The 18564-nt window shown below is 49.1% G+C and overlaps 1 protein-coding gene and 2 pseudogenes across 5 annotated transcripts in view; 1 reads left to right on the top strand and 2 right to left on the bottom strand.

The window, feature by feature from the left end:
• Positions 1 to 1419: 1419 nt before the first annotated feature.
• The window catches only part of LOC147464281 (uncharacterized), a 73678-nt gene continuing 56533 nt past the window's right edge, over positions 1420 to 18564 (top strand). For 4 of the 5 annotated variants that reach the window (XM_086513838.1, XM_086513841.1, XM_086513844.1 and 1 more), the window contains exons 1-4: positions 1420 to 1822; positions 2358 to 2543; positions 2672 to 2789; positions 2871 to 2907. In XM_086513838.1, the coding sequence (XP_086369964.1) occupies positions 1764 to 1822; positions 2358 to 2543; positions 2672 to 2789; positions 2871 to 2907 (400 nt within the window). In that variant the 5' untranslated portion in view covers positions 1420 to 1763. Of the gene's footprint in view, positions 1823 to 2357; positions 2544 to 2671; positions 2790 to 2870; positions 2908 to 18564 lie in introns of those variants that run through there. The other variant, XM_086513849.1, reaches the window with a different exon arrangement.
• LOC147464282 (uncharacterized) lies at positions 10963 to 14651 on the bottom strand (annotated as a pseudogene).
• Positions 14665 to 17525, bottom strand: LOC147464283 (uncharacterized; annotated as a pseudogene).

Raw genomic sequence — 18564 nt, forward strand, 5'->3', positions numbered from 1 at the left:
TACTATGCTATTATGTATGCTAGCAAGAAGAGTGATGATAAGTGAGGAACTAGTTCTTTATCCTATGAAATGTTTCTTCTTCCTCTTCCCCCCACTAGCTCTCTCCACCTTTGAAGGTGTTTAAGGCCTTGGGACTGAGGCTTGTGATAGTTAATGCTTTCCACAAAGTTTATGTTATGCTTGTGATGTATGAAGCTTTCCATCTTCATTGCATCACTTAGGTCACAAGGAACACAAAGATTGTATTGATGGGAGAAACTATAATACAAATGCCTATTGGAGGGGGGACCGACTCCACATAAATCCGGTCCTCAATTGTTGTCATGTTCTCTAAACTCTCTCTCTTGCAAAAGTATTGTTCATGCCAAGTTAACTAAATGCTATATTTATGTTGCTACCATCAATTAAGTTCACTCTCTATGCTCACAAAGTAATTTCACAAAAGTACTATCTCTAAATTCCGCTACTCTGTAAGTTAATAGGCCATTTCCATTATAGAAGCCAACATGATCACTTATTCAACGTAACCTCCACTCATAAATTGAAACTCATTTGATAATGCAACCCTTAATTATTGTGTCTTTCAATAAACACTTCTATAATGTTATCAATGATACACCTTTATGGCTCCACATATACCATGCTTTGAAGAAATAAAAGCAAAATTAAACATTAACATCTACTTGCCTAATTGACAACCACATATTGTCATTTGACCTCTTTGGAGTCTTCACATACCCATATTTTCATACGACATCAAAGAATTATCTCTACCAATGAGTTAAAAGTAATAATGGAAACATTTATATTTTTTAAACTAAAATAACTTTGTACTGCAAACCTTTTGTGTCATTATCACAATTGTTAGAAATGTGTATCAACAACATTGACAATTACTATTCTACACCAACCAACCATCCTTCTAAGTGATTTCAATATTGATGTATACTTCGTAAACTTCAACTATATTAACTTGAAATTTTTTTATCTTCCTTCAACTTATATCACAAAAAAATAACTACTTACAACTCCACATTGAACCACATTTAGACATCCAATAACTTTTCCACGTTTACCATCAGAATAAACTTCACCTTTTGGTAAGATCATTTCCACCTAGGAGAGCATCGTGTCCTATCAAACCCATTTAGGTTGCGCAACCGTTGTAACAAACCTCATCTTGGCATGCTGTACACATAGTCTATAATAGAAGGGCACACTTTGTTAGAGTATTCCACAATATCACAGAAAAATAAACCACATTTACCATCAGAACAAACTTCACCTTTAGGTAAGATCATTTCACCATTTGCTTAACAATCCTCGTTTTTAAACTTCTATCTCAAAATACCCTCCCTTGGTAGAACATCCACCTTGTTGGAGGAAGAGCAAAAATATTTTTGCCATGCGTGTGCGTGCAAGGTGTTGTTGAGCAAATAAGGTACTGGTGAAAAGGCGAGGAGGAGCGGCGGCGCCACCAATTTTGGAGGGCATCCGAGTTGGCGCAGAGCAAGCCATGCATTTAAGCAGACACACATGCCGCCCACGGGCGCTCCTTCCCATTTTGCGGGGCCTGATCAATGCCCCCATCCCCTTCGCATTTCAACAGCGGCGCGTCTGGCCCTCCGGACGGCCACCCACACAACAGAGATTGTCATTGCATTGTCTAGTCCAGGGCTCTGTCTCTTGCTGCTTTGGATTTGTGTGCAGGCTGCCAACAACAGCAGGAGAGCTCTCATGAAACTATAGTAGTCCCCGTCATCATGCACCCACAGACCGTACTCGATTTTGTAGTCTTCCAGCTCACCCCCACTCGAACCAGGTATTAGCTTTTTGCCTCACTTCACCACAGTCACACGGTTAGCCATCTCTGTGGATGCAGTTTACATCCCAACCACAATTACATTGGCCGATATCTTCTATGAATCCATGGCGTTTTCACTTGAAATGCAAATGCTGTTACGCACGTTCTTCATCCTGCCAGCATCACTTTTGAGGATCTTCTTGTCTTTGCACAGAAACGGTTAGATTCATTAGGCCTTTTCAGAAGTTTAGCAATCACAATGTCCTTTATCAGCTGGGATACTGGCATTTGTGGTTGGTGCGCAAATGCAAGTTTCATTGTGCTTGTTGACGTTTTTGTCCTGCATACTAGCACCTTATACTGTGCTCACCTTGCATAAGCTCTGAGATTCAACTGTCTCTGTAGCTTTCATTAGTTCATACATCACTTTGCACGGAGTTAAGGTATATAGAGATGAGAGATCTGAACGAACATGATTATGTAACCAAATATTAGAATGTACTGGAAAATGTGCATCGACTATGAGGGTGGAAATCTACTTATGGATGTGTAGGTGTGATCTCTATGCTGCTGCGGGAGAGGAGAGTGAGAAGTTAGCATCAGGCATTTTGAAGCCCTTTTGCTTGCACTTAAAAGCAGTGAAGGAGCAGCTAACCAAGGGTTACCATTCTATTCGTCTACAACCCACTGTGCATACTATGCAACAAAGCTCTTGGTTTACCAAAGCCACATTGCAAAGGTGCCCCGTCACAAATTAACTGCTCTTTGCATTGTTTGTGTTAAACACGTCCTATATATCTATCGGTGAGAAGTATATCAGTTCCAGAGCTTACATAGAAGTGGCTCTTGTGAATTTGGAGAATGCAGATTCATCAGGTTTGTGAGCAATCCTGACGTGCTTGAACGGGTGGTTACCATTGAAGTTGAATTGAAGCAACTTGAAGAGACAATTAGGATGCAAACTCGAAACTTGTCAAAAACGCATGTAAATTCTGCTTTCTGAGTATTGTTGTTATTTCCTTGCATTTTTCCAAATTTTCTCTTTAATGCTGCTACTTACTTGCAGGCTCAACATCTATGCCCAGGCCCAATCTCACCTAGAGGTATGCGTGCAGTTCAATCATATGACTCAAAACATGGGAAATTAAATAAATACTGAGATGATAGCAACCAAATAGTTTGACAGAAGATGACACTACCTTTTGTATGGTATTCAACCCTTAAGTGTGAGCATGAGGGTGTGCGCGTGCTCGTTTTACAGGACATGTGGGTGCGCGCGCGCACACACACACACACACACACACACACACACACACACACACACACACACACACACAGAGAGAGAGAGAGAGAGAGAGAGAGAGAGAGAGAGAGAGAGAGAGAGAGAGAGAGAGAGAGAGAGAGAGAGAGAGAGAGAGAGAGAGAGAGAGAGAGAGAGAATTGTTATATTAACGTCTTCAAAAGGCCAAAGTGACCTATGAGACTAGAAAGTTACAATGTGGTGGATCTGATACAAAGTCAGAGTAACAAGATGACAAAATGACAGAATGACAAAATAAAATACTATGGAATCCTAAACTGCTAGGTGTGAACTAAGCAGCTAAACAGCTAGCTGGGATAGCTAGATCATAGGAGATCCAACATCGGTCGCTGGCGGATCTCATCAATCTCCTCCATGGTCAGTAGTCTGACCGGGCGTTGTGCATGTCGAGCCAAAGTGATCCGAATCCTCTGATGCAGCCTCCGTCAATGCTGTGTAGTCCTCCGCAGTCGTGGGCGTCTGGATCTCCCCAACTCAGTTGCTTGGTCGATCAATGTGCCTCTAGTGTGAGGCGACGAACTCTGCTGTGGTAGTAACTCCTCTGGGTGTCCAGTGGCAGCCCTAAAGAAGTCTGTGATCTGTCTCTGAGACTGCTAGCCTCTCCTCTCATCAGGCTCTCTCTGTGTCTGCGCAGCTCGGGCAAAAACAAACCCAGGCATCTCTGATCCTCGTATCGCATGACTCTAGAGAATGGTCCAAAGTCCTCTCTGAACAAGCAATGGAAGTAGCCTCGTATCTCGTAGTAGACGGGGCAGTGGCATGTGTAGTGCAACTCTGTCTCAGGCTCGATGTCACACAGGGGTGAGCGCCTCAACCACTAGTGGGGGGGCAGCTAGCTCTGCTCGTACAATAGCACGTGGTACTGAAGCCTTGGCTCTAATGAGCCGCGAGATCTTAGAGACCAGACGCTTCTCCACGTCCCCTCATCCATCACTGCGGCTTGTCCTCTCGTGATGATCCAGTGAAGGGTCCCAAATCTCATCTCCATAAAGCAATGCAGAAGCCACCAAAGTGTCAAAGAGTCAGAGCTTCGTCCGAGGCTCTTGAAACTGAACCTGTGAACACATCCTTTCCAATCTACCCAATGTTGCGTGGGCTCTGGTCAATCTAGTCTCTGCTGCCCTCCTCAATGAAATTGCTACTCCAAGGTAAGTGTAAGCATCGGTATACTCACCTTCTCCTGCAGTATGTGAACCCGGGCGTTGACCTCCTGATCCACTGTGGGGTGGTATTAAATACCATGACCTTGGTTTTACCAAGGTTGACGGACAAACCACTTTCCTGGGCAAACCTATGCAAAGCATCCAAGTGACGTTGCATCCCCTCCGGAGAGTCGGAGATCAACACAATATCATCAGCATATAACAATAGTGGAATCCATGTCCCTGCCAGCTGTGCACCTCTATCACCATCTCTCTCAATGTAGTTAGAAACCTCATCCACATACATACCAAGTAGAGTAGGAGAGAGCGGGCAGCCCTGCTTCACCCCAATAGTGGAGTAAACCGGTGTGGATAGACCCTCTAGGGTGCGTATATGCCCCACTACTGACCTGTATAATGCCATGACCCCCCAAATGAGCTCTGTGGGTACTCCCATCTGCTGTAATCTGCGCATCAATCTAGCTCTGGGCACTGTGTCAAATGCTTTGCGGAAATCCACAAAGCTACAATAGATCCGTCTCCCATGCGATCTGCCCTCCTCAATGATGGCTCTGAGTGTCAAGAATGGTCAAGAGTAGAAAAACCCCTCCTGAAACCTGCTTGCCCGGCTGCACGTAACCCCTCCCTCTCTGCCCATCTACTCAGCTGCAGTCACGTGACACATCCAACCCTATGTGTCCGTGGACAAGCTACATCACGACAAGGGTTCAGTTAGTCCAGTCAGTCTAGATTTAGAAGTGATCTGGCACTTTTGTGAGTCTGTTCGCAGACCGTGCATGCCCAGATACTTAGTGTAAATGCATATCCTCTGGTTGCACACAACATGATCATAAGCATTCCCATCAGAATTCATCAGAATCCTTCAGGGAAATTTTCCAGTGCATTTAGCCTATTTTACCTATTTTTGACATTTTTCACTTATTATTTTTAAGTGACTTTTGTTGGAAAGTAGGTAGGGCAAATTGAGCAAGTTTGTATATAAACAAACCTAGACTAGCACTAATTGGCAGAAGAGGCAGCAGGAGCTCCATCGCTCAACAGGCAACTTCTCAGCAAGAACCTCCCTTGGTGGCGTTTCCCTCCAAGCAGAAAGACTTCCCTAGCGTTTTTCATCAGCATCTCCTAGCCCTTGCTGGCGTTTGTCATCCAGGCTTCACCGCAAGAAGAACCCCAGTCCTAGCGTCTTTCATTCAAGCAAAGATCGCCACAAATTTCAGCCCTTGGCGATTTTCAGCAGTCATTTTCAGCAAGTTTCCATAGCCAGTTCCGCCCCACAATAGTTAGCAGATTTTCAGCCCTAAAGACGAGCAAAGGCAGCGTTTTCTCTTGCGTTTTCAGTCGCAACAGAATTCAGCCTATCAGCGTTTTTGGACAGCAGATAAGAGTAGCAGATTTCAGCCCTTGATTCGGTCTCGCCATCCCCGTCATCGTCATCGATCTAGCCTAGACTTGCATGAGTCACATGCATTCAATTTGTACCAGTTTGTGCAATCAATAGTAGACCACTCTCATCGACGAGAGTGGGGCCTTCAGAGGAGGGTTTTGCATCTGTGGTGTCGTATTTCTCTTCTCTCTCTATCTCTCAGTCTCATACACTTGCACGTGCAGTGTCCATTCACTTGTTTGTGATCATTGCACTCTCTCATTAAGAATGGAAGGCTCTACCTTTCATAAGAACGAAAAGGAACCTTGAGCACAGTTCGGAGCACTCATCTTGAGCAAAGTTCAAACATTCATTCTGCTGCACCTTACAACTGCTGCACAAGAATAGATGCGTACAACCGTGCCAATGTGTGTCCAATCATGATAGTGCGATATTTCCCAGGCTCCATAGGGTCTCCTGACTTGAAGATAGGTACAATAGTAGATAGGCTCCAAGTATCAGGCAAGCCCTTAGACATGGCACGGTTAAACATAAATGCTAGAAGTTGTGCTAGTAAATCTCTGGCTCAGCCACCAAGCCATCATGATCATATGCTCTCCCAGTCCTCATCTTGTCAATGGCCTTCCTCACCATCTTTGCGGTGAAAAGCACGTGTGTGGGCATGGATTGGGGGGGTAGGGAAGGGGGGGCTGCTCAGGAACTGTGTACAGAGAGGCCCAGGCCTCTGTAGAAGTGATGGCAGGGGGGGAGGGGGGGGAAGAGGCGCCATGCCTCACGTGAGTCTTGACTCAAGAATAGCTGGTAAAGATCTTGCTCTAGGCGAGCCAAAAATGCCCTCTTCTTCCACCGCACTAGGCGTCGGAAGTCAATCTGTGACTGTTTGTGAGTGATGTCCCCCAAAAGCACCTCCCTTTGAAGTCTAGCTCTAGTGTCCCGGCATTCCTTATCATACCAACTGTTCTGGGGCATGCTCCCCGAACGGCGTCTGTGCTCAGGCTGGGTATGTGGGTATGCCTCTGCTACTGCATCATGTAGTGTCTGTGTCAGTATAGTAGTAAGCTCCTCTAGAGGTCGCCCTGGCTCCTCTGTGCACAGGCGGTTGTAGATCCCATCTATGTATACAGAGTCCGTCTCCCGCGTGAAGGTGTAGCGAGTAGGGGCTGTTGCCCGTAGCCTGTGCGCTACACTAAACTGAAAAGAGACGGTCAACGACACAAGAGCATGGTCCACTGCCACACCAACGGGTCTGGGTCCAACGGTGAGATCTTGGATACCAGAGATGAGGCTCGGCTGCGCCATGACATAATCCACTGTGCTGGCTCCATGTCTGTGTGGAGAGCATGTAAAACCCCCGCAGCGGGAAATCTCTGTAGGTGTAACAAACTGCTAACGTGTCGACCTACTGAAGAACGGAGCTACCGGCCGAGGGGCCTAAACCCTAAGAAGAACAAGTAACAGAAGAAGTGTCACAAAATGATGACGTGGTTGCTTGAGAGAAGAAACTCTAACCCTAATTTTTGCCAGAAACCCTAATTGTTGATACCTTAATTCTGGAAACCCTAACCCTAAAATCAGAAACCCTAGTTCAGCCCAAAACCCTAATTCTGAGCCTAAAATCAGAAACCCTAATTTTGCCCGAAACCCTAATTTTGCTGAACCCTAACCCTAAAATCAGAAACCCTAATTCTGCCCAAATCCTAACCCTAAAATCAGAAACCCTAACCCTAACCCTAACCTTGATTTGCTGACGTGGCGGACTGACACGTGGCCTGCTGTACGGACACCAACGCGATTTACGAAAAGCTGGCAGTCTTTGGCTTTGCTTTTGGACCATAAGCTTTTGAGTTTTGAAGGCTTTCAACTGTAATTGCTTTCCTAGCCTTTAAATATGAGGCTAGGGCTCATTCTCTGGCATGCTTCCCGGAGAAGGTGCAGAGTCTAGAGTACCGGCTTGTACTGTGTTGATGCAATATAAAGAAATACCGAAAGGGGCACCAAGGTTTGGGGCCAATACTCTCTGGGGTGGAATTTCGCCATTCCGTGTTGCGTGTCGTCTCTCTCTTTCAGTTCAGTTGTTATTTAAGTGCTAAAAACTGTCTGTTCTTTTCTATTGGCACGTGGTGCCCGCCTTGTGACAGTAGGCCATTTAAGATGGCCAATCCATGTGCAGTCCCCATGTCTATCAAGTGTCGTTCATACTCAGTGTGTTCTCCATCCTGTGATAGTTTGGATAGGCCCGTCTCTGCAACATCCAACTCTCTCAGCATCTCCTCTGAAGTATCATAAAATACTGTCTGATGATGGGCAGTCCTAGCATTGAAATCCCCTAGAATGATGATGTCACCATCTCTACAGAACTCCCATATGTCATCATCCAAAATAGAGAAGGGGGACTGTCCTCTGGGTGGTGCATAAACTGACGTACTCGGGGGAAAGTAGCAAATAGCAATGTAAAGATATCTGCTTGTCTTTGCTCTCAATCTCACCCGCATGTACCTAGCTTGCTCATCCCTGCGGGCTATATGTATCAATGGCTGCAACTCCTCCTTGAATAACACTGCCACTCCTCGTGAGCCCCACCCTCTGTGCTCTGATCGTGTCTCCTGTCTACAGGCCGTCTCCCATCTATATCCACTAATGTGAGGCATAGATTGCCCCGGGGCCTGATGTGTCTCAGAGTAGAAGACGATGTCTCTTCCCGTAAAACTATCCTCAAAAGCACCCACATCAAGGTGCATAGATCCATTTCAATTCCAGGTGGCAACTTTGAGTGTGGTCCCATAGGTCTCGCACCGTCATGTGGAGCGTCGCTCTACAATCACCACCCAACCATCTCTGTAGAAGGCCGTCTTTCCCTTCTCCCTTGCCGCTTGAATCTCTGGCATTACCTCTCTCATATGCGCAAGCTGTGTGAGAGTGAGGTCATCTCTAAGGAATATGCCCGTTTTCTTTAGTGTAGGACGCTTCTTCAAGAAGTCCTTCTTTGCCTCCATGGATGGGAAATGGACGATTAAAGCTCTCCCTTTTGAAGTCTCCCCATTGCCTTGTGTCTTCTTCCCTACCCTCCATGCCTTTGTATGAGTAGCCTCACTACCCATCATGCGGAGAGAGAGAGAGAGAGAGAGAGAGAGAGAGAGAGAGAGAGAGAGAGAGAGAGAGAGAGAGAGAGAGATGAAATGAAATGTTAAACGTCTTCAAAAGGCCAAAATGACCTGTGAGACCAAATTGATACAATCCTTGTGGATCTAATCCAATGTCTGCGTATAAAAATAAAATGAAGTAAAGTGAAAGACTAAAGACCAAAACTAAAAGACTAAAATCATCACCATACTAAAATTATCATCATCATCGTCAATGCCCGAGGATGCCCGACATTGGGCGTTGTCCAAGAAAGTATCGCATCGGTCGTTGAAGAGCTTCGTCAATGTCCGCCTCTGTAGATAGTCGTACTGGGCGTCTCCCATATCGTGCTAGAATAGTGACTCTCTGGTGAAGCCTCCGTCGATGTCATGGTCGCTCTGTCGCCCTCGTAGACGTGGGTGTCTAGCTCTCTTGAGCTCAGTGGCTCTGTCCACTAATATACCTTTGGTATAAGGGGGCTCTAAGTCTGTTGTGAGGCTTGCTCATTTGGTTGCTGAGTCCCTTCTCTAAAGAAGTCAGTGATAACCCTCTGTAAATGTCTCCCACTACTTGGTCTCCTCAAGTGACACTCACCGTGTTTGCGCAGCTCTAGCAAAAACAACCCGAGGCATCTCTGATCTTGATATCTCATGACTCTAGCCAACGGTCCAAAGCCCTCTCCAAACAGACAGTGAAAGCGGCCTCGTATCTCATAGTATACCGGACAATGACAAATGTGATGCAACTCTGTCTCTGGCTCTATATGACACAACTGGCATATCTTGGCTTCTGTTGGTACTCTCCTAAATCTGCTAGTCTCAATCTTTAGCTGATGCGATGATGTGCGCATATGACCAATAGCACATCGTATCCCATAGGATACATGAGTGTCCATATAGGCCGGTATGACCAAATATCCATCCTCTGTTAGTTGGAGAAGATGCTCTCTATAGAAAGCCATCTTCGTGCCCAATTCTTGTACCGGCTGTATCCGTGTGCTTCTGTTATCTAGTTGGATAGAATCCTGACGTATAAATCGAGTGATCTCTGTCCGTGTAAGAGAAAGGGAGGGTGCATCCAAGGAGTACTGGAATGGGGGGCAGTCTATCCTTGCTGAAGCCATGTGATTGAAACCATGATGTCATCTACCCATACCAACATGCTGTGTCCCCTTGTAGCGCTAGCTGTCGGGACGACTCAAGGGCTAGCTGTGCATATCTGTCTCTGGAGAGGTCCCATAAAGGATGCATGAAGGATACTGCTTGGATCAAATAATCTCATGTGGCATCGAGGCCTTGGCCCCGAATCAGCCGAGAGATCACAGAGACTAGAGGCCTCTCCATACATCTCCATCCATCAGTGCTACCAGATCTTCCATGGTGGTCCACTGAGGGTCCCCCAATTTGAGCACCATAAAGCATAGCTGAAGCCACTAGAGTGTCAAAAAGCCACAGCTTTGTTCGAGGTTCTTGAAAGTGAACCTGTGAACACATCTTCTCCAATCCTCCCAAGGTTGCATAAGCTCCCGTCAGTCTAGTCTCTGCTACTCTCCTCAATGAAAACACCGATCCACTGAAGACTACCCCAAGATAAGTGTATGCATCTGTATACTCCACCGTCTCCTAGCCATATGTAAAAGTGGTGCTGACCTCCTGACCCAATGTGGTGTGGTGTTATATATATATATATATATATATATATATATATATATATATATATATATATATATATATATATATATATATATATATATATATATATATATATATATATATATAGAGAGAGAGAGAGAGAGAGAGAGAGAGAGAGAGAGAGAGAGAGAGAGAGAGAGAGAGAGAGAGAGAGAGAGAGAGAGAGAGAGAGAGAGAGAGAGAGAGAGATTTTTACGTCTATGTCAGGCCGAAATTTCGGCCTATGAGACAAATCAAATATACATGGTGTGTATGTCATCTGTCTATCGGAAAGACAAATGAAATAAAACTGATACAAAACTGAACTGAACTGAAAATAAGCAGTGATGTGCTGAAGACGGTGGGTGATATATCCAAGGGATATCTGAGGAGGGATGGAGCTCTATCTCTAAGGGTATATGCATGTCTATGTGCTCAAGGTAGTACAATCATGAGAGTGCATCAAGCTATCTAGCTCCATCCTGTACTAATTGGGGGTGTTATATGTGGTACATGGGCGGGTCTGGTGCCAGGGCTGCCCGGATGAAAGCTGCAGGGTCGGCCATCATCTGAGCCACTCGCTCCTCAGTGGCACGTCGCTCTCGGACCCTAATCTCATCAATCTGTCGATGGTGGAGGCTTGTACCCCTGTAGCCACTGACTGGTGGTCGCCGTCTGGCTCGGCTCGCCTCGGCCTGTGGGAGTGTCACTCCCCTCTGAGTGTCAGATGAGGGGCGGACTGTAACCCTCTGAACGAAGTCTGTAAGCTGCAACAACTGTCTCCCCTCTGTCTGTGTAGCTGTGTGTGTCTGTAGTAGTATGTCTCGGTGACTCTGTATATCTAGTAAGAAACTCCCTAGCTGTCCTTTATCTCGGGAATCCATGATCTCTCGGAGAGTGGGCTGCTCTCTAAATAAAGCCTCATACCTGCCTCTAATCTCAGTATATGCGCTGCATCGACACACAAAATGCTCCTCGCTCTCCACCTCCTCTGTGCATGCTCTGCAGACTCGCTCCTCTGTGGGGACACCAGTATGTCTCTTGATCTGAATCTCTAACCTGTGTGATGCCACTCTCAACTGACCAATCGCCACCCGTGAGCTATGTGGCATGTATGTGTCCATGTAGCGTGGTCTCTGTATGAAGCCATCAGGTAGTATGGTAAGAACTGGTCTCTGTAGTCAGACATCTTCGTCCCCAAGCCCGGTGACTCCCAAATTCTCCTGATGTATAGCTGCCAAAGGTCCTGTCTCAACACCAGGTTCCTCTCGCTACGAGAGGTGAACATAGGGTGAGTCAGGGTCGTACTGGAAGGGTGGTAGACTCTCCATATCAAGACCATGTGCCTCAAACCATGCTCTGACTTGTGAGTACCATGCTCTCTCATGCCCACTCTCTGATAGCTGTATAGCTGCCTCAAAATCTGTGTGAGTAAGTCTATCGGGAGGTATCTCTCATCCTCTGGATGAAACAGACTGTCTAGAGTAGTGCCTCTACTACCATAGGTGGTGTGGCGAGCTCTGCCCTAATAATGGCTTGTGGCATTGTGTGCTTGCTATGGAGCAAGCGTGAAATCGTACATATCTTTTGCCTCTCAATCTGTGCCCACTAGTCATCTGTCAATCCTGGTGCCCATACTGCTGCTGAGTACATCAAGGCCGGGGTGACTAAGGTGTCGAAAAGCCACCCCTTCGTGCAGGGCTCTTGAAAGTGTGCCTGGTGGCATCCCTGCTCTAGCATGGCCAGGGCTGCATACCCTCGAGTGAGCTTGTCAGTAGTTGCCTGCCTCATAGTGAATGGTCCTGGTAGGTTGGTGAATGTAACTCCCAGGTAGACATGAGGTGACCACATCAACCGGTCCTCCTGCTAGTGTGAAGGTGGTAGCGCTCCTCACTGCACTGGATGTGTGAAAGATCATAACCTTGCTTTTGCCAAGGTTCACAGTCAACCCCCTGTGTGTGCAAAAATCATCCAAGGCCCCAAGATGGCGCTGCAAGCCCTCGGGTGACTTTGAAATCAACACAATATCATCAGCATATAACATGATGTGGACTGGAGTACTTGCCAAGTTGCTTCCCTCCCCTCTTGCTTGCAGTATGTAGTCAGAGATCTCGTCGATGTAGAGCCCAAATAGTGTTGGGGAGAGTGGGTATCCTTGCTTAACACCAATGGTGCTAGCAATGGTCTCTGATAAACCTCCTGGGCATCGAACGCGACCAGTCACCGGCTCGTAGAGAGCGTATATGGCCCAAATCATCTCTGCTGGTATCTTGAGACTCTGGAGGCGTTGGAAGAGCCTCTCGCATGGAACTGTATCAAAGGCCTTGCAGAAATCCACAAAGCAGCAGTAAAATCTCTTCTTCCGCGCCTTTGCCCCATCAATGAGGCAGCGTAGGACGAAGATGTGATCGATGGTGGAGAAAGCTCGTATGAAACCTGCCTGGCCTGGGGCTCGTAGACCCTCGGTCTCTGCATATGAGCTCAGCTGTGCCTCAAGTACTGCGCCATACAGCTTGGCCATCGTGTGACCAATCATCATGGTCTTGTAGTTCGCTGGGTCCAGGGTGTCGCCAGATATGTGGATAGGCACTATGGTGTGCTGTGTCCACTCCTTTGGAAAGCCCTCCCTTATAGCCCGGTTGAAGACATGTGCAATCAATGGGGCGATAGTGGATGCCGCGTATATGATGTGCTCACTCTGTAATCCAGTATGGTCGGTTGATCATCTGTGCTGCATGCGGTGAATGGCTCTCTCTACCATGATAGCTGTGAAGAAGGGGGGGGGCGTGGGGGTTGTGGCTCGAGTGGCTGTGGGATGGGAGGCTGTCTAGGCACCTCATATAGTCTCTCTGCATAATCATGCCATATCTGTGGATCCTCCATAGGTGTATTTGGACGTGGCTCACAGAGGGTGTGCCATGCCATCGCACTATCCATGCTCATGAATAGGCGATATAGCTCAAGCTCCTGTGCCTCCTCAAATGCTCGTCGCTTTCGGCGTGTCAGTGCCTTTATCTGCTGCTTGGCCTCTCTCTCTGTGATCTCTCCCAAGGCCCGTCGTGCGCGGAGGCGTCGGTATAGCTCTCTACACTCATCATCATACCATTGGTTCTGGGGCATAGTCCCAGGAGGGGGGGTGCGTCCTGTGTGGGTGGTGTGTGGAAAAGAGCTAATGGCTGAAGTGTGGAGGACGGAGGAGATATGTGATGTGAGAACTGAGAGTGGTGTGGATGGGTGTAAGAGGCATAGGCCGTGCTTGACCTCGGCCGATTAAAGAGGGGCTAGTTCATGTGTGAAGTGGATGGTGGTATGTGGAGTGCGCGCTGTAGAGCTATGTGGAATGGTGTCTCCGATGATGGAAAGAGAAAGGTATGTGTGGTCGGCTCCAATGGGTATGGGTTGGATGGTGAAGGATGTAATGAGGTGGGTGGCCTCCTTGGGTCCCAGAATGTAGTCGACTGTACTCCCCCCTCCCTGTGCAACTCCATGCGGGATACAAGTCAAGCTCCCTGAAGTGGGCCACTGGGCCATCCCGTTATAAATAACAAGACGGTGCTGGGAGCCAAGTCGAAGTAGATGTCGCCCGTAGGCCGTGACTGGAGCCGTGTGCTGAATCTCTCACTGAAGCCTCCTCATGTAGAGTGTGTAGTATCTCTGGGTCCTCGTGGTCATATGTCTCACATTGCTCAGTGCGGGTACGAGCATTGAAGTCCCCCATAAGGAGAACTTCACCAAGTGTGGAGTACTCCATAATCTCCTCCGAAAGGCAAGCATAAGGTGAGGCCTCTGTTGGTGATGACTCCTGCTCTGTAGAGGCGAATCTGGAACCTGTGGGAGCAAAGTAGCTCAAGGCAATGTAGACGGTCCTGTCTCGTGAGAGCTCAAAGCGAATCCACATGTAGCAGGCCTGTGGGTCCTGGGCAACAATCTGTAATCTGCTGTGAAGAGCATGTCTGAAGAGTATGGCCACTCCTCCTGAGCCACGGGATGTGTGCTGGCGTGTACATCCTTGATGTAAAGACTCCCATTGAAAACCATGTATGCGTGGTAATCCTCTCTCTGGGCTCTCGTGTGTTTGTATAAGTAGAATGATATCCCGGCCTCTCATCACCTCCTCAAGTCTCTGGGTGTGTCCATAGATCTCCGTTGCAGTTCCAAACCGCAAGGTGTATCTCTTCCCTGGTCCCATAGGCTGTGAATCCCTATGTGATGGTCTTGCCATCAATGATGACCCGACCATCTCGGTAGGAGGCCCGCTTTCCCTCTTTGCGGGCGTGATGCACTCGAGGCATGCATGCTTGCTGGTATTATAAGGGGTATGAGCCTCCCGAAAACGGCCACGGGAGGGGACCCCCCACCTAGACACGCTAGCCTCACTCCACGCACTCGTGCACCGCGGGGACTCCACGCAAGGTTCCCCAGGGCACGCTATGACCCTCCGTGAGTGCGGCGGAGCCTGAGGCTACGTGGGGCTAGGGACCCGGAATGCAAGACCCGCGAAACGCAACACGGCCGTCGACTCATGGAACGCAACCACGCCCGAGCCGGTCCCGTCCGAGCCGGGCCCCCTTGAAGGCAACTCGACCCGAGCCGGTCCCGTCCGAGCCGGGCCCTCCTGAGCCGGTGCCGTCCGAGCCAGGACCCCTGAAGACAACACCTCGACCCGAGCCGGTCCCGTCCGAGCCGGGTCCTCCTGAGCCGGTCCCGTCCGAGCCAGGCCCTTGAAGACAAACACCCCTCCGCCCGAGCCGGTCCCGTCCGAGCCGGGCCCTTTGAGCGCAAACACGCCCACCACGCACCTCTCCATGACGCGCCCAGCTCCTGGGGCGTCACACTTGGTATCAGAGCTTCAGACCCTCGTGCCCGACGTGCATGTTACTCACGACGGCCCAACCTCCCGGGTCGTCAAAACTCGGTAAAAGAGCTCCAGGAAAAAGAACTCCACGCCCCCGTCCCCGTGACGCGTCCAAACCCCGGGCCGTCATCCGTGACCCGAGCCGGTCCCGATCCGAGCCGGGCACCTCCAACACAAAAAGGAAAGATGCGAGCCAGACAGGGCTCTTCATAACAAAAATCAGAACGACCAAAAACGCGACGGACCAACCCAACTGTGTTTGTCGCGCCCCGGCCACTTTTGTGGCCCATGCTGAGCTGAAGACCCATTCAAGTCTACCAGAGACCACAGGGCACCGAGCTAGCCCTCCAAATGACGTCCACACAGGGACAAACAGGGATCAGTTTGAAGAATGAAGATCAGCCAAAGCCTTCATGGTGTCATGACGACCAACGCTACTTCAACCTAAAGACTGCATCTAACCAAGAAACCTTGCCCGATTCAAGATTCGGCGATTGGAAACCAAAGTTGGTGTCAGCCTAAGTCTACAACGCGCGTCAAAATGACGGTAAGTTTCCTTGCAACTTCGCAAGGGCTGCATTGCGACGGACTTCATCTCCCACTCGGCTTTCAAGAAGTCTCCGCGCGGGCCAACGCAGCAGGTGGCTCCGCGCACATCGGGTTCCCTCTTTGGGGAATGCTCAAGTATGGGGAATTCTACTTGGGTATTCAAAGCATATCTTTTTCAGCCTTCTACCAAAAACCCAAAAATACACACACCTTCATTCCAAAATGACAAAAACAAAGCATGCTACCTACTTACTTGCATTTGGGTACAGTTTTTCTCACTTTGCACTTATATGCACCCCTTAGTCCTTTGGCCTCATGCATAGCCAAGCACTCTTTTCCCTCCGTTCGATGAGGTCGTCAAACTCTCTTCAACGAGGGGTGTATATAAGGGGTATGAGCCTCCCGAAAACGGCCACGGGAAGGGACCCCCCACCTAGACACGCTAGCCTCACTCCACGCACTCGTGCACCGTGGGGACTCCACGCAAGGTTCCCCAGGGCACGCTATGACCCTCCGTGACTGCAGCGGAGCCTGAGGCTACGTGGGGCTAGGGACCCGGAACGCAAGACCCGCGAAACGCAACACGGCCGTCGACCCATGGAACGCAACCACGCCCGAGCCGGGCCCTCCTGAGCCGGTGCCGTCCGAGCCAGGACCCCTGAAGACAACACCTTGACCCGAGCCGGTCCCGTCCGAGCCGGGCCCTCCTGAGCCAGTCCCGTCCGAGCCAGGCCCTTGAAGACAAACACCCCTCCGCCCGAGCCGGTCCCGTCCGAGCCGGGCCCTTTGAGCGCAAACGCGCCCACCACGCACCTCTCCATGACGCGCCCAGCTCCTGGGGCGTCACAGGTATGCTACTTGCATCTTTGTGAGGTCGTCATCAAGGTAGATGTGTGGACCTTCAAGCCCTCTCAAGATCACCCTCTTGCGGAGGAAGGTGGAGCGTAACTCATCATTGGGGATTGGAGGATGAGAGCTCTCTCTTTGTTGGGGTCCTTGTTGGCTCTCCATGCTTTGGTGAAGGGAGGTGATTCTTCTTCCTTGTACCCCCCCCCAAGCTTGTTACATAGCCCCCTCCCGTCTCTCTCGGGGGTAGATCCCTCCTTCTCAGCTATGCCGGTTACTCTTACATTGAGGCGTCGAGCTTGCCTCATCTTCTCTTCCTCAAGGGTGGTGTGTACGATGAGGACCTCCTCCTTTTGTGCGTCCTCCCGTGCTTCCTTCTTGATGTTCTTCTTGACAACTTCCACCCATCCCTCCTCCGTGGCCTCAAGTTTGTCTTCCGTGCTTGCGGTCAAGGCCTTGGTGAGCTCTTCTTTGAGAGCTTCTTTGGTGGTGGTGTTAATCTCGCCTTCTTCGGGTGAAAGCGATGCCACCGATGCTTTGAGCATGGCAATTTGTTCCTTCATGTCTTCTCTTTCTTTCTTTCACTCCTTGTGCTTCTTTCCACTCTCCTTTCTCCTTCTTGTGCTTCATCTCCCATTCTTCTTTCTCCTTCATCCATGTCTCCCGTTCTTTGTTGAGTGCTTCCATCTCCTTCTCAAGTTTGGATAGTCGGGTGATGATACTGTTGATGGTGGAGTCCATCATCTTCTTGTTGTTTTTGATGGCGATGTTGATCTTATCTTCCACTTTGGTCAAATCTTCCTTCTTGGCCATGTTGCGTCTTCTTGGTGTGTCCACCCCTCGGTTGAGTCCTCCGCTCAAGAGTTGATCATGAGTGGGGATGGAAAAGGGGAATGGCGAAGGGGAAAAGGCAATGGCAATGCAGCAGTGGCAATGCAGCAATGGCAGTGCAGCAAGGAGAGGCAATTCAGCAGTGGCAACAGGTTGGTATAACAGCAGCAGCAACATGCGGGTACTGGGGGTGCTGTGCAGGTGGGGTGGGCGCGCTCAGCAGCTGGGGTGACACAGCAGCGCGCAGCAGAAAGGCGCAGCAGCGCGCAGTACAGCTGCAGCGTGTGGAGCAACACAGCAGCAGGTACGCGCGCTGGTGCAGCAGGAGGAGGGCGCGCTGCGTTTTAGGGTTTCGCACAGGTCAGCCCTCTGGGTTTTAGGGTTTTGCCAGGTCACGTGCACAGAGAGAGAGAGAGAGAGAGAGAGAGAGAGAGAGAGAGAGAGAGAGAGAGAGAGAGAGAGAGAGAGAGAGAGAGAGAGAAAGAAAGAAAGAAAGATTTTTTAACGTCTATGTCAGGCCGAAATCGGCCTATGAGACAAAACAGATGTACATGGTGTGTATGTCATCCGTCTATCGGAAAGACAAATGAAACAAAAACTGATACAAAACTGAATTGAATGTAGGTAGTGGAGTATCTGAGGAGGGATGGAGCTCTATCTCTCTAGGGGTATATGCATGTCTATATGCTCAAGGTAGTACAATCGTGAGAATGCATCAAGCTATCTAGCTCCATCCTGTACTAATGGGGGGATGTAAGATGTGGTACATGGGCGGGGCTGGTGCCAAGGCTACCCGGATGAAAGCTGTCGGGTCGGCCCTCATCTGAGCTACTCGCTCCTCAGTGGCACGGCGCTCCCGGGCTCGGATCTCCTCGATCTGTCGGTGGTGGGAGCTCGCGCCCCTGTAGCCTGTGACTCGTGGTCGTCGTCTAGCTCGGTTCACCTCCGCCTGTGGGAGTGTCACTCCCCTCTGAGTGTCTGGTGAGGGAGGGGCGGCAATCCTCTGAAAGAAGTCTGTGAG

The sequence above is a fragment of the Adiantum capillus-veneris genome, chromosome 1, assembly GCF_014529385.1.
Source record: "Adiantum capillus-veneris isolate H3 chromosome 1, ASM1452938v2, whole genome shotgun sequence".
Taxonomy (NCBI): Eukaryota; Viridiplantae; Streptophyta; class Polypodiopsida; order Polypodiales; family Pteridaceae; genus Adiantum; species Adiantum capillus-veneris.